Consider the following 24,379-nt stretch of genomic DNA (forward strand, 5'->3'; position numbering starts at 1 on the left):
TCTTTTGATACAAAATTTATTTAAATATTCTCAAGTGATCATAGATGATAGGGATTCATTTTTGTCTAAATGCATCAATTCAACACTGACATGCAATGAAGTGCAGTTGCTGATTTTATTTTCCATAATATTAAAGTTTAAAACTAAAATAAAATTATCAACCAAGTTAAATAAAATTGTTCTAAGATCTTAAATTTTTATTACTAGAATGAAAATAAGCATGTATGATTTTAAATGTAAAAATTGCACAGTACAGTAACAAAGGTAAGTGAAGGAATGTAAATCAGTCAATGTTAACTATGCATTTGATGTTATTTATAAATGTAAATTGAACAGTGATTTATATTCGAGAGGAACTTTGTTGATGTGTTGCATAATTTTGATGAGATTTTCAAATTAATTTGGCACTTAAAATGTTTAGTTCCTTTTACTATAAGCTACAAAAGCATGGCTGTGTTAAGCTATAAAAAAGCTGCATTTTTTTTCTATAAACATATTTTTGGATTTCATCCAAATACCCTATCTCGAATGTGATTAATGATATTTTAATGACATATATTCTATAAATGGTAATTTATTGTCAAAGCTTATTTTGGACGTGGATTCTTTCCTAAAATAAGTTACAAACTTATGAGAATCATATTTAACTGTAGTATGTATGTTGTAATTGCCATTTCTATAGAGGAATGTAGTGATTTATGATATAAAAATAGCAGCGACTGCAAATTACATGACTACAAGCAATTCATATATATTTGAAACTTGAGTTCTTAACTATAAATATGAATTCATTCAAATCATTTATATAAGATATATTTTTGTATATTACACAATATTGCATAGAAAACATTTGTCATAAATATAATTTCATTAACCTAGATCATTCAATTGACTGCTCCGAGTTAAACCAAAGAGATCTTATAAGACTGCATAGATTTAGTTGATTCTACAACATATTGTACTTTTTTGTAAACAAGAAAGTAGTTTATAACATATCAAATATGAAACAGGGTGATATGAAGTAGCTTCCTATTATAAATTACAATTATTGCTTTGCACTGCCAAAAGCCATTGCACCACGTGAAGGTCGAAGTTACGACCAAACTCATCTAATTAACTAGGTTGTTGTAGAATTTTGTAAATCTAAATCATAAAAAAATCAAACCAAAAATATAATACTGCACCGGGTTTCGCACCAATTTTAAATAAATACACAATAGTTATATGCAGTACTTTCCGTTAATAATATATATATTGAAACTTTGGTATTGGTGTTAGTGTATCGAAAGGCATAATAATTATATTGCTATGATTGAAGGCTTTAGAATTAAGCTACAGATCGAACAACTGGGTTTGACACTGGTTTTAACGTGCGACGATGATGCTCGATGCTGACGCTTGTCGTCAGAAGCCTCATAAAGCCTAGGCGTAGACAAGGACACGTGCGAGCGTCGGCCGGCGCCCTGTGACGCGCCGTCAGGACGAAGGGCCAGACGCGCGGCGGTCGTCTGACAGCTATGAAGAGTCATCGTCGTACCACGTGCGAAAGTCGCAACTCTCGTCATAGTCGTCCTGTAGTAAGATATTTGCGTTTTATATATCGACGCTTGAAAGGCAAACATGACTAAGCAACAAAAACTGCTTTGTACATAAATGATAGGCAATAACCATATTCGATGCGCAAAAAAAATATATTTCTAAGTCTATTAAAATCATTTCAATCCTACAGCTACTAGCTAGATTCTACTACAGCTATATTCGTTAAAATAAATTTTGTTTTCAGGTATTTCAACTTTAAATTAGTCTACTGTAAAGTTCACGCATTGTCGCTTAGTCACGTTTGCCTTTCACGCGTCGATATATATTTTTTTCATTCTTAATTAGAGCCATACACCTATTTTTTTTTTTTTAATGCTTAGATGGTTGGAGGAGCTCACAGCCTACCTGATGTTAATTGATTACTGGAGTCCATAGACATCGACAACGTAAATGCGCCATCCACCTTGAGATATAAGTTAGTTCTCTTAGTTAGGTCTCAAGTATAGTTGCAACGTCTGCCCCACCCTTCAAGCCGAAACGCATTACTGCTTCACGGCAGAAATAGGTAGGGTGGTGTAGTACCTACCCGTGCGGACTCACAAGAGGTCCTACCACCAGTAATTATTTATTAGGGGTTAAGTCGCTTTTCATATTTAACCTAAAATTATTTTGAATACTAAATGAAACGGGATAACTAACCGCCATCCAAACATGATCAAGAACGTCCTCTGCGGCGAAACGCAGTTCAGGTTGTGGACGAAGCATGTTGGCGACGAGGTCGATGGCCCCGGCCGACACGCGCTCCCAGTGCGGCGCGGGGAACTCCAGTCGCGCCGAGAGGATCGCGTCGAACAACTTCTCCTGGTCGCCGTCCGGTGAGGAGAAGGGCGGGAAACCGCACAGCAGGATGTATAAGATCACTCCCGCGGCCCACACGTCGATCTGATCCAAACATAATGCTATGTTTATATATTATGTATGTATATATATGTATATATATTATGTATATGTATATTATGTATTTCACTGGATTGGTACACCGCGCGTAGTTCGTTTCCAAATGATTCTTGTCCACCTGATGGTTGTCTGGAACAGATCGCTCTTAGCGATAAAACCGCCAATTGTACTTTTTTGTGTTTAATGTATTGCACTGTTTATTTGTTTTTTGGTGTACAATAAAGAATACTCTCTCTCTCTCTCTTTCTCTCTCTCTATGTTTAACTGAGTTGCATATAGAAGTTTTTTACACACCTTCTCACGTCGAGGTTCTCTACACAGTGATTACGTGTTCCAAGCGATCCATTAATGGACATGGCCGAACATGACTGAACGCTTTCGTAATGATATAGATTCTGATTACCACTAAGAAAAGTTTACAGGTATATGATATCGATAGGTAGGACAAAGCTGTATTACATACGTAATAAAGGTTAGAAATCATTTATTTTAATTTCATTTTACGTTTTAGAACTTAGCTCAAAAAAAATTTTTTTTTATATTTTATTTTATTTGTTTATAAAACGAAATAGGGTTTTAAATATATTCTTAATAAACGGCAGAGTGAAAGTACTGGGATCTTGTGAGCCATAGGGTATCTATAGACTATTTAAAAGACCAGGAAAAAAATCCCATCAATACCTTATACAAACTTTATAATTATTTTTTTGCTCTCATGCTGTCAAGAACTTTTAGTGCCTACTTGTACTCTGCATTTGGGACAGACTATTCTAGTTTAATTAGAGTTTTCCATTTTAATGAAGATGTATGGCTATACATACTTTGCGCGACGGCCCAAATAGGCACTAGTACTGTGCGAACTAGCTTATGTAGTATTGTGTATACCTTCAGTCCATATCCAGTTTCGAGGAGAATCTCCGGAGCAACATAAGTAGGAGTGCCACAGACGGCATGAAGTGGTCTCCAAACTTCAACTGCGAGACCGAAGTCAGCCAGTTTCAAGCCGCGGATACTTCCATCCGAACCCACTTCCACCTTCATAAACATAAATACACTTATGACATTTCGTCTTCTCGCATTAAAACTGTATAATCTCAAAAATTAATAATTTTACAGGAGAGTGTTTTAAAGGTTTAACATGTGATATTTTTAATATTAATCATCTTTGCAGCATTTTTTTTTTACCAATTACATTATCTGTCTTTTAAAGTTTTTTTTTGTACCTATCTGCGATCACTCCTGGACTATGTCTTTTAAAGTAAGATAAAATTATGTATTAATTTTTTTTTTATTGCTTAGATGGGTGGACGAGCTCACAGCCCACCTGGTGTTAAGTGGTTACTGGAGCCCATAGACATCCACAACGTAAATGCGCCACCCACCTTGAGATATGTTCTAAGGTCTCAGGTATAGTTACAACGGCTTGTTATAGTAGTCAAAATATAGGTAAACAAAAACAAAAAAATACTTAAACTATACTACGCTCTTTTGACAATATTTATAAGAAAAATACTGGTGATACCAAATAATTTCGCATATTAACTCAATTTCGAATACTTTTGGAAATTATACACTTTTAATGCGAAAAGACGATTTGTTTTTGTCATATCAATTTCTTTAATCTTAGCACAATTATAATTTAATTTTATTGCTTACCATATTAGTCATATTTCATAATCTTGGAACTCAGTAATAAAGTGATTGAGTGCAATTAAAGTAGGTACTTAATTTCTGTGGTGATCAGCAATAATGGAATAAATTTTAGTGTTAGTGATATTAATAGCTTACCAAAAGATTTTCTGGTTTGATGTCACGATGTACTATGGAAAGCGAGTGTAGATATGCAATAGCTGATGTTAAATGGCCGATTAGCAAACGAGCTTGCGGTTCTGAGAATTTGGAAGCGACCGCGATACTATCGAATAAGTCTCCACCTAAAAATATAATTATGATCAAGCTATGTACAAATCGTCAGATTTACTTAGCGTATTATATTTCCTGGTAATCGTAATATTAAACTAGTAAATAAAATTCAAAGATTAATACTTTCAAATGTATTAGTGGAAAACAAAACAAAATTTAGATGTTTTCGTGCGTGTCATAACATGTTTCAATGCAAATATTGATTTAACTTATCATAAACACTGAGTGCAAGGGAACCGGTATCAAAAACAGGTTAGCGATGGGTTTTCTTTACAATAACAATAAAAAATGAAGTCTAAAAATTATATTTTGCGTTAATGTAATGTCACAACACATTCAGTAGACGTGCCGAGTCCGCGATTTGGTGTTAAGAGGGAACGTCCGTCATCGCCATCGCTATATTTCAGGCGGAAACGCGGAGAAAACATGAATTTTCCATAATGTGAAGTACTTCTCCTTAACATACCGAATTAATATCGTTTTGGCTTCGGCAACGTATTATGACCAAAGTTAAGTGTATGTTATTGTTACTGTGGTTATTAATGACTTCATAAACCATGTTTCAAGCCTGATGAATGTGTTTTAAGTGCGGTTTATTTTATTACCTATTCTTTAATTATTATTTTAATATTTATATGGGAATTAAATTAACATCATTTTATCACTTAAAACCTAACATGATTAGTTCTATATGTACTCACCGCTGACATATTCCATAACAAGGAATAACCATTCAGGACTATCTTGTTCTTCTATTAATGACACAATACGAGGGTGACAAAGTTTTCTCATTACTCTTACCTAAAAATGAAGATATTTTAAAATATGTAACTACAATAAAATTGTATATTTAACTAAAGCTTATATAAATATTGGTTCGATTGCAAAAACTTCGATATATTAAAAATCTAAGAATAGTTTTTTTTTCTCTTGAAGATGCTTCTTGTGCATATTCATTATATTCCTTTGCTAGTTAAAAAATAATACCTGTCGTAATTATATTTAAAAGGACAAACCCGAAATCCATACAAACTTGGGCCTGGCGTTACAGTGCTAGAATTTGGGCATAAGTTACAATACCTAAGAAGGTTTCATGAGCCCAATTTTCAGGTCTCCCAGCAATGGCCAAATTGGTAAAATCAGACAATGTTTACATTTTAGGTTATGTTTATTGTTCGAGATATTTTAATAAAAACGATATTTTTGAGGCTGTGTCCTACTAAAGATGAGTAATTTTTTACGAAACCTGTTGCAGCAACAGGTTGCTTTAAAATAAAAATGGAACCTGTTAAGAGAAATCGCGCGTTAGGTTGTTTACGAAAACGAACGAAAGCCAAAAATTAAAAACAACGTAATGCGAAACGCGCTGCGCACGAAATGATTTTTTTAAGGGATTTTATGACCTGGTAACTAAGACCTTTAGGTCAGTCTTATTTTAATTTTAATGAAAACTTTTTTATATGAAAAACTATATTTAACTGAAACTTTTTTATATAAAATATAAATCATTACGTGCTCCCATAATATTATCTCATCACATTTCATTTCATTTTATTTCATGCCTTTTTTATTTTTATTTTTTATTGCTTAGATACCCATCGACGAGCTCACAGCCCACCTGATGTTAAGTGGTTACTGGAGCTCATAGACATGTACGACGTAAATGCGCCACCCACCTTGAGATATAAGTTCTAAGGTCTCAGTATAGTTACAACGGCTGCCCCGCCCTTCAAACTGAAACGCATTACTGCTTTACGGCAAAATCCAAAATATCTTCAGTTGGCAACATTAAAGATAACATAACACGATTTGATACATTTGTGTTTTTCTATGGCATAGTCACATTAATATAAAAATGCAAAACTACCCTTTCATGCTATATTTAATGTTGTCAGTTGTAGATATTTTGAATTGCCGCCATTGTAAGTAGTTGTGTCACGATTCGATGGCCATACTCTATTTACATTGATTAAAATACCTATAAAAACAGTCATTTATCCTTAAGCAAAAGAGTATTCATTATTTTTTACACTTGATTTCCACTAAATCGATCCTATTTTATGGATGTTCTAATTCTAATCCGCACGTTTGTGGAGCTAGTTACGTATATTGAAATAAGTGTTGCAGATGTTTACAAAGATTGTTTAAAACAAAAAATTGAATTCAACTTATTTTCTACACTTGGCCATTGTCAATGAAGCTAAGATTTTAATAGGTTAATCAAGCAAAATAGACGAATTTTTTGGTACATATCCCATTCGTGTAACGCTTACGGCCTGGCCACGGGGATCGGCGGTGCGAACAGCGAAGCGGTGGGCGAGGCGACCATTCGCGCAGCACCGTTTGCAGGCCACGGGTACTCACGTTCGCCGCCGCGACTAGTAAGGAAGTCCGACAGCGAAATGTCTATATCGAAATTATCTCGATATTGCTTACAAATTAATAGTTTTTTGGTTCAGGACCTATTATTTGGAAAAGATTGTGAAGTACATGATTTGAATAAGAATCGGAGTATACCTATAGATGGAGAATTCCACAAGAAGTACGAGAAATACTTTGAGTGGCTAGACTTCCAAATAGCTGGTCTAGCTAGTATTTCAACTTTTTTTTTTTATTGCTTAGATGGGTGGACGAGCTCACAGCCCACCTTGTGTTAAGTGGTTACTGGAGCTCATAGACATCCACAACGTAAATGCGCCACCCACCTTGAGATATAAGTTCTAAGGTCTCAAGTATAGTTATAATGGCTGCCTCACCCTTCAAACCGAAACGCATTACTACTTCACGGCAGAAACAGGCAGGGTGGTGGTACCCACCCGCGCGGACTCACAAGAGGTCATACCCCCAGTAATTACGCAAATTATAATTTTGAGGGTTTCATTTTTATTACACGATGTTATTCCTTCACCGTGGAAATCAATCGTGAACATTAAAATTTATTGAGTACGTATTTCATTACAAAAATTGGTACCCGCCTGATATTCGACTACCGGTGCATCGCTCAACACCGGACGTCTTATCCGTTCGGCCACGACGAGTTTAAAAATATAAAAAAAAAAATTAATAAAAAATATAAAATATAAAAATTTCGGCGTTCATTTTTCGCGGCGAAAACAACTAAACTCATTTAATCACTGCACTATTCGCCGCGACTACCGCTCGACTCCGTGGCTTGCGCCGTCCTTATTCATGCATTTGTTTTGCTCGCCCGCCGCACCGCGCGATTCGCTCGGTACATTTCGCCGGTCGCTTCGCCGGTCGCCGGTGCGCGTGGCTTGTTAGGTACATTTCTATGCGCTTGTTTTAGTCGCTAGACGCTTCGCCGTTCGCACCGCGCGAATATTCGTATCGGCGAATGTCCCGTGGCCAGGCTGTTAGGCCCAAAATGGGGTTTCTCCTTTATGGCCTTTATTAGTAGAAACTGACTAAACGCAGAGATATTCTGCATTCGTAAAATTAAAAATATAAATCCAAAATATTTCTTTATTAACTCTTTTGTAGAGAAGGATACGCCCCAACTGTGAGTGGTCACCGTCGATCATGAATATCAATAATAGGACACAGCCAAGCCACTGCCTACCGCTTACTCTTTCATTACTACTACCTACCTCTTGCATTATTACTACTGCCTACTCTTTCATTTGAAGAACATGTTATGGCGATCAGGGAACATCTCGCAGGGGTGTTAATTTCAAAATTGATGGTATGTGGTACGACTGATCTCTGAAAGCGCACTGAGGAATAATGTGGTAATTTCAGGCAGTACACAATGACATGATGCGCTGATATAACCACGAGTTGTATGATATTTACAAAGATCCTAATATCATAAGAACTATAAAAATTGGACGCCTACAATGGGCAGGACATGTAGTTCGAATGGAGGTGAGACCAGAATGCCAAGACAACTACTATATGGCAAACCGGAGGGCCGCAGACATCGTAGCAGGCCCAAATTCCGCCCAAACTACGCAGATAGCGTAGAGCACGACCTCAAAGTTATCCGTGTCAAGTACTGGAAGGAGAAAGCCCTGAACAGAGCAGTCTAGAGAGACATACTGGACCAGGCTAAGGCCCACCCTGGGCTGTAAGGCCTAAGATGATGATGATATGGTGCGCTGATAAAATGACCGAATTATCTAAAAGAATTCCTAAGAGTACGCGAGGATATTGTAAATCAGGACAACGACAAGAGAAGACATATGGCTTAAGCGAAGTCCCTCGAAACTAATTTGTATATTATTATCTACAGGATAAATCAATATCCGAATGACTAGAGGCTACATACACTACACAATCAAAATGTTCACTATGAAAGAAAAATAAATTTAACAACGACTCACCTCCGCCTCAACGTAATGTTCTTTGCCTTTGCATTTCGCTTTATCAATAACTTTAAGAGCGTAATCCTTTCCGGTAGTTCTGTCTCTGCATGTCCTTACAACAGCAAAATTGCCGTCACCTGTACGAGAAGCACACATTTTAATATTATTGATTGTGATGTGATTTGTTTTTTTTATTTGGGTGGACGAGCTCACAGCCCACCTGGTGTTAAGTGGTTACTGGAGCCCATAGACATCCACAGCGTAAATGTGCCACCCACCTTGAGATATAAGTTCTAAGGTCTCAAGTATAGTTACAACGGCTGCCCCACCCTTCAGACCGAAACGCATTACTGCTTCACGGCAGAAATAAGCGGGGTGGTGGTGGTGGTACTTACCCGCACGGACTCACAAGAGGCCCTACCATCAGTAATTACGCAAATTATAATTTTGCGGGTTTGATTTTTATTGCACGATGTTATTCCTTCACCGTGGAAGTCAATCATGAACATTTGTTGAGCACGTATTTCATCAGAAAAATTGGTACCCACCCTCCTGGGATTCGAACACCGGTGCATCGCTCAACACGAATGCACCAGACGTCTTATCGTTTAGGCCACGACGACTTCTAGATCTAGTACATCTAATTCGATCGATGACTGACTTTGTTCTGTACGTTTGACCAGATTAAGGTGCACAATGACTAATTTACTACGTGATACTTAATTTTAAATTATTTTTATCATATTTTGAGGTAAGCATTTGGCTAATATTTAGTTTATCATATAAAAGAGTATAGGAGAACAATACAGTAACTATGTTCAATCGACACGCATCCGAACGCAAATTTAAAAGATTAAAAGATCCAATAAGGGAACGTATGGAAATGACGTCGATATTATCATACCGATGATGCTTCCGACGGAGTACTTGAGTCGGAGCGGGTGCGGCAGGGCGGGGTCCGCGGGCGCGACGTCCGGCTGCACGTCGCCGCCCGCCCCCGCGCCCGCCGCGACCCCCGCCTCGCGCCCGCACTTCACGGGCATGCGGGGCTTCGGACCCGACCTAAAAAATACATGCTCATTACTTACTACTCGTAATTACTGTGGGTGACTCACGTGTATTTATTTATTTTATAATATTTTATTATAATTACACTACACAACAACACATACATACTTTGTTTTATATCAACACATTCATTTATCACACAATCATACAAAACATTATAGACGAACCGGTCGTCGCATTTTACCTATGTAGTAGCAAAATATTATCGCCGCCGCTATACTGCAGTTATCGCCTGACTTTGCTTGTAAATTAATTTTGTTTAAGGTAATTAATGTTTTGTATGATTGTGTTGATATAAAATAAAAAAAAGATGCTGACAAACATTTCGAGACGGTAGTATATCGAGCAAGACCCAAATCTTCTACAATAATAGCTTATTTGGCATGCGAACCCGGACTACAGATGCTTAATTGCAACTACATTCTGTGCATAGCAGTTGTATCTCTACCATATTTCACACAATTCGAAAATTATTTCTATTCGTGCTTGACAATTCTACGACTCAGGAAAGCTAAACAGAATCAGCCTAAAATGATCAACCAAATCGAACCATAACACCTATAAAAAGTCTGTTGACCCTATCTAGTTGCAGGGTTGTAAAGATCGACTTTAATCATTTAAACCTTTTTTTATTAAGTTATTTGTATAAACATAAGTATGAAAGTTCAATGTCATTACTACAACTGTATTTCTAAATATTGTCTGCTTTGCCGCATAAAAGCAACAGGCTCTACCGTATGCGCAATACATGACTAAACTTCAAGTTACGTACTAAAAGCCAGAGTCTAGGAGCTTTAGTTTAAAAGAGACGAGAGGCATCACCGGGTTGATTAGGTTGGCAAATTCGAATGTATAAATATATGATTCACTCACCTTGAACTTCTTGTAATGGGAGTTTTTCGGCACTGGGATACGGCTTTATTCTCTTCAAATTCTAGTTCGAAATCTTCTTGATTGACTCTGAAATTAAGCTATGTTTAGTTTTTTTTAATTGCTTAGATTAGTGGACGAGCATCTACAACGTAAATGCGCCACCCACCTTGCGATATAAGTTCTAAAGTCTCAAATATAGTTACAACGGCTGCCCCACCCTTCAAACCGAAACGCATTACTGCTTCACGGCAGAAATAGGCAGGGTGGTGGTACATATCCGTGCGGACTCACAAGAGGTCCCACTACCAGTAATTACGCAAATAATAATTTTGCGGATTTGATTTTTATTACACGATGTTATTCCTACACCGTGGAAGTCAATAGTGAATATTTGTTGAGTACGTATTTCATCAGAAAAAATTTGGTACCCTCCTGGGATTCGAACACCGGTGCATCGCTCAACACGAATGCACGAATGGAGGTCTTATCCCTTAGGCCACGGCGACTTCAAAAATACACAGTTAACAGTTAAATGAAAACACAGTTTTTTTTTTAGATATGAAATAAATTTGCAAACAATCCTGCGCTTACTAAAGCTATAACGGATTTTTTTGAAACAAAGATTTCACAATTATTTTTGGGTTAAATGATAAAATGTAATTTAATTTTATACCTCTCATTGCCATATGCAAAAAACACATCTTCCTCGTCGAAGAATTGATGCAGAGCTGTAACTTGAGTCCCAGACGATGTGAAAACTTTCCTTACACATCCCGTATCGAGTTTCACGCAATCCGTGATCGCAGCCAAGGCATGCTCGAGTGTCGGGCTATTACGTTTATTCAGCAATAGCCGACACACCTGAAACGTTGTTTTAATTTAAGTCGCATCACCACCCTCAGTATATTTTCATAGTACCCTCAAAGTCACGGCCTACAAAATAGTAAGTTTTATTTATTTATTGCTTAGATGAGTGGACGAGCTCACAGCCTACCTGGTGTTAAGTGGTTACTGGAGCCCATACACATCTACAACGTAAATGCGCCATCCACCTTGAGGTATAAGTTCTAAGATCTCAGTATAGTTACAACGGCTGCCCCACCCTTCAAACCGAAACGCATTACTGCTTCACGGCAGAAATAGGCAGGGTGGTGGTACCTACCCGGGCGGACTCACAAGTGGTCCTACCACCAGTAACGTTTGTTTAACGTGGTGTTTAACGTCGCTCATTCCAGTTCGAAATTTCATTCGAGAAACGAATGGTACGTAGTGAATTTCAATTCTTGAAATGTACTAATGAGCACGATGGATGTGACTTAACGGTACCAAAGGATTAACTTTACTAAAGACGTCGGAATTAAACTCTAATTTCTCATATCTTAATAGATAATTTTTTTTACTAAATGCTAGCGGATCCGACAGATGTTTTCCTGCATACACAAAAACTTATTCAAGTCGATCCAGACGTTTAGTTGCAGTATAGATAAATAGCCTAGCTACCGACTGCAGCGCTATCTGCCGGACTGATTTGTGAATCTAAACCATCAAGGGCGCCACCCAAACGCATGCAAAAAAAATTCATTCAAATCGGTCCAGCCAGACATACACACGTATAGTAGAATTATATAACTAGTCAGGTCATAAGTATTGTCACACAGTAAAAACTTTTCTTTTAGAATGCTGGCCACAAAAAAGTTTTTTGAATTCGAATTTCGAATTGTTCATGAAAATAAAAATGTATACTTTTAGAATATTACTCATTTTTACAATATGGAGTGGACGCTTAAAGAAGACCGTGTTGCAGTTATTGCGTTGCATCGTTGCGGTTACGCGCCAATTCAAATTTTTAACATACTGAAAAATTTGAATATAACCAAAAGATTCGTTTATCGTATCATCAAACGATACAATGAAGACTCTAGTGTAGATGACAGGTCAAGAAGTGGTCGCCCTCGGTCTGTTAGGACTCCAGAAGTGATAAAAGCTGTGAAGGCGCGAATTCAAAGAAATCTCAAACGTAAGCAGAAACTGTTGGCCCTTCAGATGGGGTTAAGCAGAACCACGGTGAAAAGGGTGTTAAATGAAGACTTAGGGCTTCGGGCATATCGAAGAAAAACAGGACATCGTTTGAATGCTCGTCTAATGGACCTGAGACTGAAGAGATGCCGCGCTTTGTTGAAGCGGTACGCGGGAAAAAAATATCGGGAAATTCTTTTTTCGGATGAAAAAATGTTTACCGTAGAAGAGAGCTACAACAAACAAAATGATAAGGTGTACGCACACAGTAGTGAAGAAGCTAGCAACCGTATTCCGCGTGTCCAACGAGGTCATTTTCCATCCTCGCTCATGGTATGGTTGGGAGTTTCTTATTGGGGCTTAACAGAGGTACATTTTTGTGAGAAAGGTGTAAAAACGAATGCAGTTGTGTATCAAAATACAGTCCTGACGAACCTTGTGGAACCTGTTTCTCATACCATGTTCAATAACAGGCACTGGGTATTCCAACAAGATTCGGCGCCAGCTCATAGAGCGAAGAGCACACAAGACTGGCTGGCGGCGAGTGAAATCGACTTCATCCGGCACGAAGACTGGCCCTCCTCCAGTCCAGATTTGAATCCGTTAGATTACAAGATATGGCAACACTTGGAGGAAAAGGCGTGCTCAGACGACTTTTTGGCGGGAACGCGAGGAGTGAAGTTGTGTGATTTGTTTTATTTTGTCTATTTAGTGTTTCTTCAGGTTTAAATGTGTAATAACGGTGGTTTATTAACTGTTTAATATCTGTGAAAGTGCACAAATGTGGGAAAATGAAACAAAGCCGCTGGACGCAACTTCTCGGGATCCTCCAAAAAGTCCACTGAAAAAATCTTAGTAAATGACCACCATTTTACTAAGATTATATTTCATTCCATATCATCTCATTTCATTTAATTTCATCCCAGTTGATTAACGTCTCAAATTAATCATTTTCATTTCATTTCACTCCATATTATCATTTTTCATAAAAATAAGAATATAAATTAAAATAAGACATGACTTAAAGGTCTTAGTTACCAGGTCATAAAATCACTTAAAAAAAAAAAAAAAAGGCGTGCTCAAAGCCTCATCCCAATTTGGAGTCACTCAAGACATCCTTGATTAAGGCAGCCGCCGATATTGACATGGACCTCGTTCGTGCTGCGATAACGACTGGCCGCGCAGATTAAAGGCCTGTATTCAAAATCACGGAAGTCATTTTGAATAAACTTTAGTGTCATAAGAATCTATGTTTTGTTAAGTTCATTTTGGTATATGAATGGTTACATAATGAATAAACTTGTTTCAATTATTTTACATTAAACATGTGACAGAATTTATGACCTGACTAGGTATATTATAAAAATAACACGTGGTCATATTTTTTACTAAAAATTTTTTTTTTTAAAACGAACTATATTTATATATTAATTACGAATTATCTCCTGTTTTAGAGAGTCGTCGAGATTTTGGTTCAATCTCGTTTTTATCATTTTTTACGTTACGAATACTATACATTTTTCCCGGAAAACTAAGCTGTTAAATGAAACAATAAATCACAGATTAAGTCGTTAAAGTGATTGTAATTAATAATTTCAAATTTAATGAAATAGTTTTAATCGTAATAATGTAATGAGAAACCCGTTCACAAGATCATTATAAGGTGTTCTGAGAATAGTATGAGCAATGTCATAAAATTTTATCTAAAAAGAGATTGTCGTTATAAGTTCGAATCAATGTACATTTGGTAAAATTCAAGAACAAATCTGGTACACTTAATACAGGTTAGACCACTGTATTTTTTTATTTTGCCTATAAAACTTTACACAACAAGTGATATCAATTAAATGAATGATAAGTTTCAATGTTTTTGTGGACACGATAATTATTCAACGTTTATAAATTCCCTCTCAAAGGAAAACGAGCAAAAACGTGATTTAGACTAATCTTCAACCACCAGTAACGAGACCTAAGTCCACTAAATAATCAGGAACTTTCAATAAGAAACGAAAACAAAAATTGTCGTATAACATTTATAACAATATTTAAAAAAATATATAATATTCTAATTTTTTTGCGAATCGTAAACATAATTAAATTATTTTACGGTTTAATATCGCTTTTTTTTGTTTAAATTATATTATTTTCGATGTTTTGAAAACTTTAGTTTTCACCGCGTGGTGGTGGTTATTAATAAGGTAATCGAGGGGTGATAGGACTATTTCGTTAAAGCCAATAAGACAATTCGCTTAATATGCTGCATTTATCATTGTAATTAAAGGTGCGTTTGATTTGGTATTAGCATCAACAGTTCCATGTTTTTAATTGAACTTCAATTAAGTTTCAAATTCAAATAGCTGAAGAAGTGTTTTTATTGTCATTTTTCCAAATTTTAAACATTACATGACTCTCCTGTAAAGTTGCAAAGATGTCGCTTAAACCAAATAGCCTTTCTCTAACTCTTCGTAATTACAGTTAAAACGCGATATCAAACCAAAGTAGTTTAAAATTGATTTTTGCCCTATTACTATCTTGTTAATCATTTTAATTATACGTAAGTTGCTTCTCCTTACTTACAAAGCTAATGATGATTCATCGCTAATGCACGCGCGAACTAGATATCAAGTTATCACGATAATCCGACGAGTAATTGACAAAATGGAGACAACTTATTTCATTAATATTATTGAATTATTTTATTATGAATATGAAATTATATTATTATTATTATACTTCATTTGAAGCGAACGATGTCTTTATCACCATGATAGAAGACATGGAATTGTGTGCATGAGGTAGGTATACGTATAAAATCCAACGACGAGGCAAGTCTAGTTAAGGATATTAGAGACAAGAGTCGTGTAAGTCGTGAACGGCCGCTTCGAACGCAATTTTTGACTTTAGGGCCGAAATTCCTTAATCGCGTCATGTGCCGCATTCGTGATATCTTTAGCCAAAAATAGTCATATCTCCAACTCGCACATGCGCCAGAAATTAATGATAAGCTTTACGCTAAAAGGAGCTACTTGCATAAAATAAAAATGATTAACAATAAACAAGAGAGTGATTGAACAATTTTTGTTATCAGAACCTTTTTGTCTGACACTTTTTTTTTTCTTAGTGAAAATGATTCCCTATTTACAAGACTTTTTTCCGTTCCTGTTCACTGGTAGCCTAAAAGGCTATTCCGGCTACGCCCGGACGAGTAGGTGAGCTCACGGGCTCAACCTGAGATAATTTGCTAACACTAACCCAATACCAAGCCAATACTAAGCCAATACCAAGGATTGTTCTTGACACAACACAGGTTAGGCCTCGCGATAGATCAACGCTCTCAAGTACCAGTCGTTTGTAACCTTGGGAGCCTTTTTGGCGGGAACGCGAAGAATGAAGTTGTGTAATTTGTTTTATTTATCTGTTTAGTGTTTCTTCAGGTTGAAATGTGTAATAACGGTGGTTTATTAACGGTTTAATATCTGTGAAAGTGCAAAAATGTGGAAAAAAAAACAAAGCCGCTGGACATAACTTCACAGGATCCTCCGAAAAGTCCACTAAAAAAATCTCAGTAAATGACCACCATTTTACTGAGATTATACTTTATCTCATATCATCTCATCTCATTTGATTAATGTTTCAAGTTAATCATCTTCATTTCATTTCACTCCATGTTAACAATTTTTCATAAAAATAAGAATACAAATTAAAATAAGACATGACCTAATTGGTCTCAGTTGGCAGGTCATAAAATTCCATAAAAAAAGTAACCTTGGGTGTAGAATGGACTATAGTTATTTCTATGTGTTTAAACAGGTATCATAATAATATGTATTACACAGATGACACATGTTTTATTCAGAAGTCAGATGTATGTGTTATACAGATGACATATTATGATGATTCCCTATCTCAAATATTTCTGTCATCTCATATTGCTTCCTCACCAAAGTGTTCTCAGATATCATTCCCTCCATGTACCACCTAAGTTTTGGAATGAACTTCCCTAGACATTGTTTCCTGAGAGCTTTGTGATGAGCTTGTACAAACAATATTTGAGGAAAATCCAGTGGTAGGCAGTGGCTTGGCTTTTCTCCTGCTGTTGGATAAAACCTCGAGCGACATTCATACTCATCAATAGGTGAGCCGTCAAATTGTCTGCTTCAATAACTAAAGATTTTGGATTGGACAGGATTTTTTTTAAACTATACTGTTTAAGCTTACCTTGCGAGGCTTTACTCCGTTTCTAATAATAGTAACTAATCGTGGTCGAACTACGTTCTCACCAGCAGGACTGACTCGTGGTGTCCCGTTACCGGTAGTGCTGCTACCATTGGCCTAAACAGAAAATAAATCCAATATATAATATATGAGTCGTCTATTATCAAAGGTGGCAATCTGTGCATTTGGACAAAAAAATTTTATTGATATGTCAATACAGATTGATTTGAATATAATCGTCTCCTTCAAAGAATACGGTTCAAAACCTGCATTAAATAAAGGTTAATAGTTAACCTGTTATTTATCTAAGATGTCGTTCCGAAGAGTTTTGTGACTGCCAATGGAATACAAAGTCAATAATTCGTTTTTCTGATTTACCAATCATTGTCCAAAAGTCAGATTGCCGGCTCTGATAATAGTCGACTCATATATATTCCAATATATTTATATCTATACTAAGATATAAATCTACAGTGGTTTTTACGATGTTTCCTTATAACTACTGAACCTCGACTGCATCTGATTGACTTGAAACTTGGTATCCATGTAGAAAATACATGTACTTAATGGATAAGCTAATATTTATATGAGTGTTGGACTCCCTAATAATAATGACATTAAATAATAATGTTAATTTTAAATGTCCAGCAAAGCGGGCGAGTACAGCTAGATATTTTTAAATTTTTACTGTACAAATACCTACTTGCATTTTCATAAAGCAAATAACATAACTAACTTTAAAATCCTTTTTCACTATAGCAAACTAAGGCCAACATGTTTTTTTGTACCAAAGATAATTTGCAACATGATTTAAGATTTATAAATTAATCTTTATACAATCCATGTCTACAATAGTTTGCTTAATCGCTCAATTGATAATTTTACTCTTTGTTGATCCAGTAGGATGCATCATAGCTGTTTTTAAGCAACCTTTAAATTGAAACCTTTAAAGCTGTGACCTATGGCTGATTTGTTAAGGATAGTATTAATGATTTTTGTGCTCAAAATTCTTTATGTATCTTTTACACATATGTAAAGCATATCAAGCATTATAAGATATAGTTATTGGTATGACTAATGTTAGTATAAAGATTTATCAACCTCAATGAGATCAATGGTAACATGATATATCACAGCAAATCAGTATATGAAATGTAAAGAAAATTACAGCTTTACATATTCAAGTACTGACAGTTTTTGCTCCTCTGGTCTCATAGTCAGCAATGTTAATAAATAGAACCAGTTTGGTCCGCACAAAGTGACTTGAAACTATTGATATCTAAAAAACATAATAAACTTTGGCCTTTCCAACTTCACCAAGACAAGTGACAGAGCACAGGCTTAGTCAGGAGAAGTGAGATTTACTGGTAATTACTAGTGTCTCAGAAGACTGTCTCATAACTCAAGAGCAGCACTGATCAAACACATCTATATGTTCAACTAGTTGAAATTTTAACTTACAGGCATACACCGAGGGGTTCTGTGATTTGCTCGTGCAGGAGATGGACTCGAACTATCATTTAATGATTCGGGGCCACTCAGTCTAAAAGACTGCGGTGTAACGGCACTTGCTTCATAATCTAAGCGTTTGAATGGTTCACCAAACCCACTACACACATATGATTGGCCATCTTCTAAATCATCTAGCTTTCCTATCTGAAAACAAACATTTAAATTATTTTTTTATAGTAATGGTACTCTTATTTTCTATGTAATATGCTAGGTTTACATCTGATATATTTATAAACAGAATTTGAAAAAAATTAGGACTTGTGTACTTGCCTTTCTACCTTCAAGAGAATAAATAGTCCGAACTCCACTTGGCAATGTAACATTATCGACAAGCACCCTTGTCAAATCTGCTGTTAAGCTATCAAAAGACCTGTAAAAGTTTATAGTCTACATACCATCATTTTGTTAACATTCATCTTTTAGGGATATACTATAACTATTTTTCTGGAATGCACAATGTGGGTAAGAAATGAGTGTGAATTGAATTAATAACTGCAACACAACAACACAATTGTTCAATAGCTATAATTTAAAATAATATAGTCCCAAAGTTTTTCAAAGAGCAGTTACTTTTACACTTCTATTTAACAAAAAATTAGTTGAATTTAATTTACATTGTGCAAGTAGACATGAAAGTGAAAGTTCCAATTCCAAAATTTATTTTGTTAAAATGTAATTTCCCAACCTATATCTTTCTGGCAAGACGGGTATAATAACGCCGGAATAAAATTTGTCTCCATTCCTATAAAATCGAATTCGTTTAGCTTTTCTGGTTGGTTGGGCTCGCAGTACATTACTACGTCGGCTCGTTCTATTTTTTATAATTTCCATTTCACTCAGGTCCTTTTCTAACTCACAAACCGAGCTCGATCGACTCCCACTACGGCTTAAGTTATTCTCCATCTGGAATTCATAGAAAGTAAGTACAAAGTTACTAGATCATTTCACGGATTACAAATCAGATTCGGTCCTTACCTTCTTTTCGTTTTTGGGCCAAATTTCATGAATCGCTTAGTGGTCTAATAGGAAGGAAGTTGTCACTTTTTACATGTGTTCCATTTTGCTCTTGTTGTAACGAAATATTTTTCTTATTATAATAACGCACGAACACGTAAAACTTAACGCAAGCACCTACACTTCATGAGGTAAGAAGAACACGAATTAATGAGCTCAAATACTATGGAAGTTTCAACTGTTATTTAGACATTACCATAGATTAACATAAAGATAGTAAAGATACCACAGAGGCTAACACTCTAAGGAAATTATTTTCTAAAAACAAATTAAAAAAAGCTTTTGGTTAGAAAAACGTTTCTGACATTCCTAGAAAATTTTATTTATTGTGGACCTCAACTGTATCATTGATTTATAAGACTGATATTAGTTTCCGAGTATTAGTAAATATTGTATTATATGTATATATATAATTTTTTTTTATTGCTTAGGTGAGTGGACGAGTTCACAGCCCACCTGGGTTAAGTGGTTACTGAAGCCCATAGACATCTACAACGTAAATGCGCCACCCATCTTGAGATATAAGTTCTAAGGGTCTCAGTATAGTTACAACGGCTGCCCCACCCTTCAAACCGAAACGCATTACTGCTTCACGGCAGAAATAGGCAGGGTGGTGGTACCTACCTGCGCGGACTCACAAGAGCTCCTACCGCCAGTAATTACGCAAATTATAATTTTGTGGGTTTAATTTTTATTACACGATGTTATTCCTTTACCGTGGAAGTCAATCGTGAACATTTGTTGAGTACGTATTTCATTTAAAAAATTGGTACCCGCCTGAGATTCGAACACGATCGAAGAGATCTAAAAGGACCGCGATAAGACATGTTTCGGGTGACGGCAGCTTTGCGTTGCGCCACCTGGGTCGGATAGGTAATTAGCGGCGGCCCTAATAAGAGGATTTATTATGTCGCCCCGTTTTGTCGAAATAGCGTTCTTACACAACTTATGATACTTACGTATCGATTCTACATGTAGACCGCCGTGAAGGTCAACATTCGACACGTACCGCGGTGCTCCAACGTTCTTGCGCGGAAGCGCCTTGTTGATCTTCTGTCTTTTCTTCTTGTGGGTGATGTCTCTCCACATTTATCTTATTACTACATCTCAACTAAAACTAACTTACTTATCGCGTGGTAATCAATTACAATATCACTGCTGCGTTGTTCGGAATACAGCAGCGGCATGATACAACTACGTAAACGGAGGAGGATTACAGGATGGTGTAACGTAGAGGTATAGGTGGACTAAAGCTCTCCTCCTTGCATGTGCAAACCCCAAAAGGGTGAACCGCTGGTTGTCTCTATCTCTCTTAGGTTCGCTGCACGAGTTAATATTTGTGACGGTCGTCTTTAAGCTGCGCAGCCACAAGAATTCCGCGACATGTCATCGCCATTAAGAAATGGGAATCGTTGGAAGTTTTTGTTCAAAGGGCACCGAGCTCCTGAGCGCTGTGCATATAACGCTTTCAAAGGACATAGCTGTTGGTTTCTTATTGGTGTTTGCATTTTACCGCACGCTGCCACTGGTGATGAGCAGTATTGAAGATTCCACAGTGCTTCCTTCCCAGACTGGAGGTCGTGCCTGTAAGCTAGCGTTGTCCGCGCTGAGATTTTCTTGCAAGGGACGCTGCAGATCTATGTTTGTAGTGAATCGACTGTGATGCGTCTATTGAAGCTTCGATGCTGTCCCAGGTCCCCAAGTCATTGCATGTGAGAGAGCGCTTAACGTGAAACCGGCTATGGGAGACAAGAGGTTAATTATACTTTTTTTGCGTTCTGTGTGATACTCTCTCTCATTCTTTTTCGATCTCTCTCCCTCTCACTCTCATTCATCCTCTCCTCCTTCCTATCTCTCTTCCGCAGAAATCTCCGACTCGCACTTTACATAAAGCTTTGACCCCACTTTTAACTTAAACATCAAAGAAAATTAGATGATATTTACTCTTGTCTTTTGTTGTTTGATTGTCTGATTTAAATTTAACATGTCAAAAACAAAACATTATTTGATGCCTTGAAGGTGATCAATTGACCATCAATTCATAGGTGGCCTTTCGAATTTCTTCTGAAATCATCATTTTTTTAAAATCGGCATGATATGTTTGAATCTGCGTGTGATTTTTCTAAATGTCAGCTGACGTTCAGCTATTGATCTATATATAGAGGTAGTTTTCCAATTGCAGCACAAGAGCGCATTATGCGGCATAATGCTCAACGTTGAATGTTCCAACTACAGCAACGCTTCGCACAATCGAGCACTCTCAAAAGTACTGTTCTCGCGTGATACTCGCAATCGATACCGACTCTGTGACAGAAAATTGACCAGTGTTTTTTCTTTAAGTTGGCATTGATCGAAATTTTGTTTATATTATCGTTAGTAATATTATTTAATGTTGAAAAAAATTGTAAGGCTTTCGCTTCGTTGTAGTTTCTTAGAAATAATCAATTCTAATTAAAACTGTGCTAACTTAGCGCACTCTGCTGATGCATTTGAAAACTAATTCACGTTCCAATTAAGCTTTAGCATAATTCGGCATTGTGCGTCACTGAGTCGCATTAAGCTCTGTAATTGGAAAACTACCAGAGTACCGTACCTATGTTAAATGATTTACCATTTATGTGCTGGTAGCCTCTACGTACTCTATTCCAAAGAGAACAGTAATTGCTCTCTACGCTCGGCTGGTAACCCAGTAAACAGGTGACGCATTTACCATCAATTTCGTTTGATGTCAAAAGTGCAGACAAAGAGTGTGATTATATTGTATTTTTCATCATTGTGTAAAAATTGTTGTGCAAAATGTCTTCACGGAAAAAGCTCCTGCTAAAGGTAATTATCCTGGGTGACAGCGGTGTTGGAAAAACATCTCTGATGAATCAGTTTGTCAACAAAAAATTTTCCAACCAGTACAAGGCGACAATAGGTGCAGATTTTCTCACAAAAGAAGTAATCGTTGACGATAGAATCGTTACGATGCAAATATGGGATACTGCTGGCCAAGAACGGTTCCAATCGCTTGGAGTAGCTTTCTATCGTGGGGCGGATTGCTGCGTATTAGTTTTTGACGTAACTGCCCCCAACACGTTTAAGTCCTTGGAGAGTTGGAGAGACGAATTCCTGATACAGGCATCACCACGTGACCCTGATAATTTTCCCTTCGTCATATTGGGAAACAAAGTCGACTTGGATAATCGTGCCGTTTCTGTCAAACGTGGTCAACAATGGTGCCAGAGCAAGAACGACATCCCGTATTTTGAGACAAGTGCCAAAGAAGCTGTCAATGTAGAGCTAGCTTTTCAAACAATAGCACGCAACGCATTGGCACAAGAAACTGAAGCTGAACTCTACAATGAATTCCCCGACCAAATCAAACTGAATGCTAATGACAATGGAAGAAACAGGGACGGTGACAACTGTGCTTGCTAGACCACTGCTACTGCTTCAGCCATGGTTTTTAAAATGTTTCTGGTTTTTATATCCATAAATACATAGTGTAACACTAAGTAATTTGTGTTTTATGGATCATGTAAAAATGTATAGAATCTATAAGTACATTTTAATTTGAATTTTTTATCATGCACCTAATTATGTTGTCAAAATGATGCACTGGTAATTTTTTATTCTGTTCTGGTAATCTGTAAACATGTAAAAAAATGAGAACGGATGTTGACTTAAATACTTATGCCACCTTTCTCTACAATTCAATTTTAACACAGTTGAATAAACAATCCAAATGAAAAGAATATTAAATTTAAATGTACCATTTCTGTTTGTGTATCAATTTTATTTATCTGTCAACATTAGTTATATGATGCTAAATTTGTTGTCCTTGACTCTAAAACTTTGATTACTCTGAATTTATCTATAGGCATATCTCATTTTTATTCTAATATTGTGATATACATACTTATTTTAATTACTTTATAGATAAATGATATTTAGCAATCATAGTACTATAGTTTTGAGGATAATATTATAACTAGAAGGAGAGCATCTTGTGTCACCATTGTTAAATTCTGTGAAACTGGAGTAGTCTATCTTAATCTATATACTGCATAGTATAAACACATGTAGCATGAATATTTCTGTATGTATATATTTGGAATTTAAATATTAGTTCTAAGTAGTTAATGATAACATTACTCAGCTTATAACAGTTGTGTTTTATGATCAAAGAGCAACAGGAAATAAGATCATATTACGGTGACACAACAAAGTTATAGTAAGGTCATGACACATAAATATAGATTACTTTCAATTCAAATCATTTTCTTCCTTGACTAGTCTGTGATTGTCATCTGCAATATGGATCCTTCCAATATTATTTGATAACCTTTATATGCAAATAATTCATCACATTTTTAGCTTAAATGTTTCAGCCAAATTTTCAGCCTCAAGCTTAATTAAAGGCTTTTAAGCATCATGACCTTGCATTTTATAAGAAAGTATTATGTGAAAAAACTCACGTAAATTGCAAGTGTTCTATTAATTAATACATAAAATGCGTAAATTAAGAGTTAGTTTTAATGGAAGGTAACTAAAATTAACATATAATATTATGCTGTAATAATGGTTGCTTTTAATTTTATATCAATAAATAAACCAATATAAATTTGTTGTTTCAATTATGAATTAACATAGTAATAATTTGTTTCTAATTATTGTTGTATATTTATTTATTTTTATATATTGTGAATAAATATACACATGTCTGTAGTTCACATGCTGTAATAGTGAAACCTTAGCAAAATATAATGTTTTTCATTTCAGTATTACTTTTGTGTACACTATTGTAAATCACATCAGTGTTAAAGAAGTTTTCAATTCAATAAAATGAAAAAAAAAAGGACAATGAAGAAATTTATATAGCTTAAGGAAAAATCTAACCAATAGTTGGTTTGTGAACTCATTGTGGCCTATAGGATAACACAGCCGTGTTA

The 24,379-nt window shown here is 36.1% G+C and overlaps 2 protein-coding genes across 2 annotated transcripts; one reads left to right on the plus strand and one right to left on the minus strand.

Annotated features, from left to right (window-relative positions):
• Window positions 1–2: 2 nt before the first annotated feature.
• LOC114239269 (serine/threonine-protein kinase GA29083) lies at window positions 3–19,653 on the minus strand. The gene is made up of 14 exons (XM_028169388.2): window positions 19,404–19,653; window positions 19,114–19,331; window positions 18,699–18,798; window positions 18,378–18,572; window positions 16,920–17,033; window positions 11,359–11,546; window positions 10,686–10,772; window positions 9,649–9,806; window positions 8,763–8,881; window positions 5,121–5,220; window positions 4,285–4,430; window positions 3,382–3,531; window positions 2,239–2,481; window positions 3–1,572 (listed from the first exon to the last, which is right to left on the minus strand). The coding sequence occupies exons 2-14, from the start codon at window positions 19,329–19,331 to the stop codon at window positions 1,516–1,518; spliced, it is 1,875 nt and encodes a 624-aa protein (XP_028025189.2). The 5' UTR covers window positions 19,404–19,653; the 3' UTR covers window positions 3–1,515.
• Window positions 19,654–22,133: 2,480 nt separating this feature from the next.
• Window positions 22,134–24,051, plus strand: Rab7 (RAS oncogene family member Rab7). Its single transcript, XM_028169626.2, has one exon. It carries the CDS (start codon window positions 22,239–22,241, stop codon window positions 22,863–22,865), a length of 627 nt encoding a protein of 208 aa, XP_028025427.1. The 5' UTR covers window positions 22,134–22,238; the 3' UTR covers window positions 22,866–24,051.
• The last annotated feature ends 328 nt before the right edge of the window (window positions 24,052–24,379 follow it).

Source organism: Bombyx mandarina, chromosome 15 (assembly GCF_030267445.1).
Source record: "Bombyx mandarina strain Sakado chromosome 15, ASM3026744v2".
Lineage (NCBI taxonomy): Eukaryota > Metazoa > Arthropoda > Insecta > Lepidoptera > Bombycidae > Bombyx > Bombyx mandarina.

Bases quoted from the DNA above. Each gene is read 5' to 3' on its own strand.
- LOC114239269 (XM_028169388.2), bottom strand. From the start codon at position 19,331: ATGGAGAATAACTTAAGCCGTAGTGGGAGTCGATCGAGCTCGGTTTGT. The intron at 17,034-18,377 runs GTAAGTTAAAAT...TTTTCTGTTTAG, and splicing joins GAACCCCTCGGTGTATGCCT to GCCAATGGTAGCAGCACTAC. The intron at 11,547-16,919 runs GTAAGCTTAAAC...ACAACGTTTCAG, and splicing joins ACGGAGTAAAGCCTCGCAAG to GTGTGTCGGCTATTGCTGAA.
- Rab7 (XM_028169626.2), top strand. From the start codon at position 22,239: ATGTCTTCACGGAAAAAGCTCCTGCTAAAGGTAATTATCCTGGGTGAC.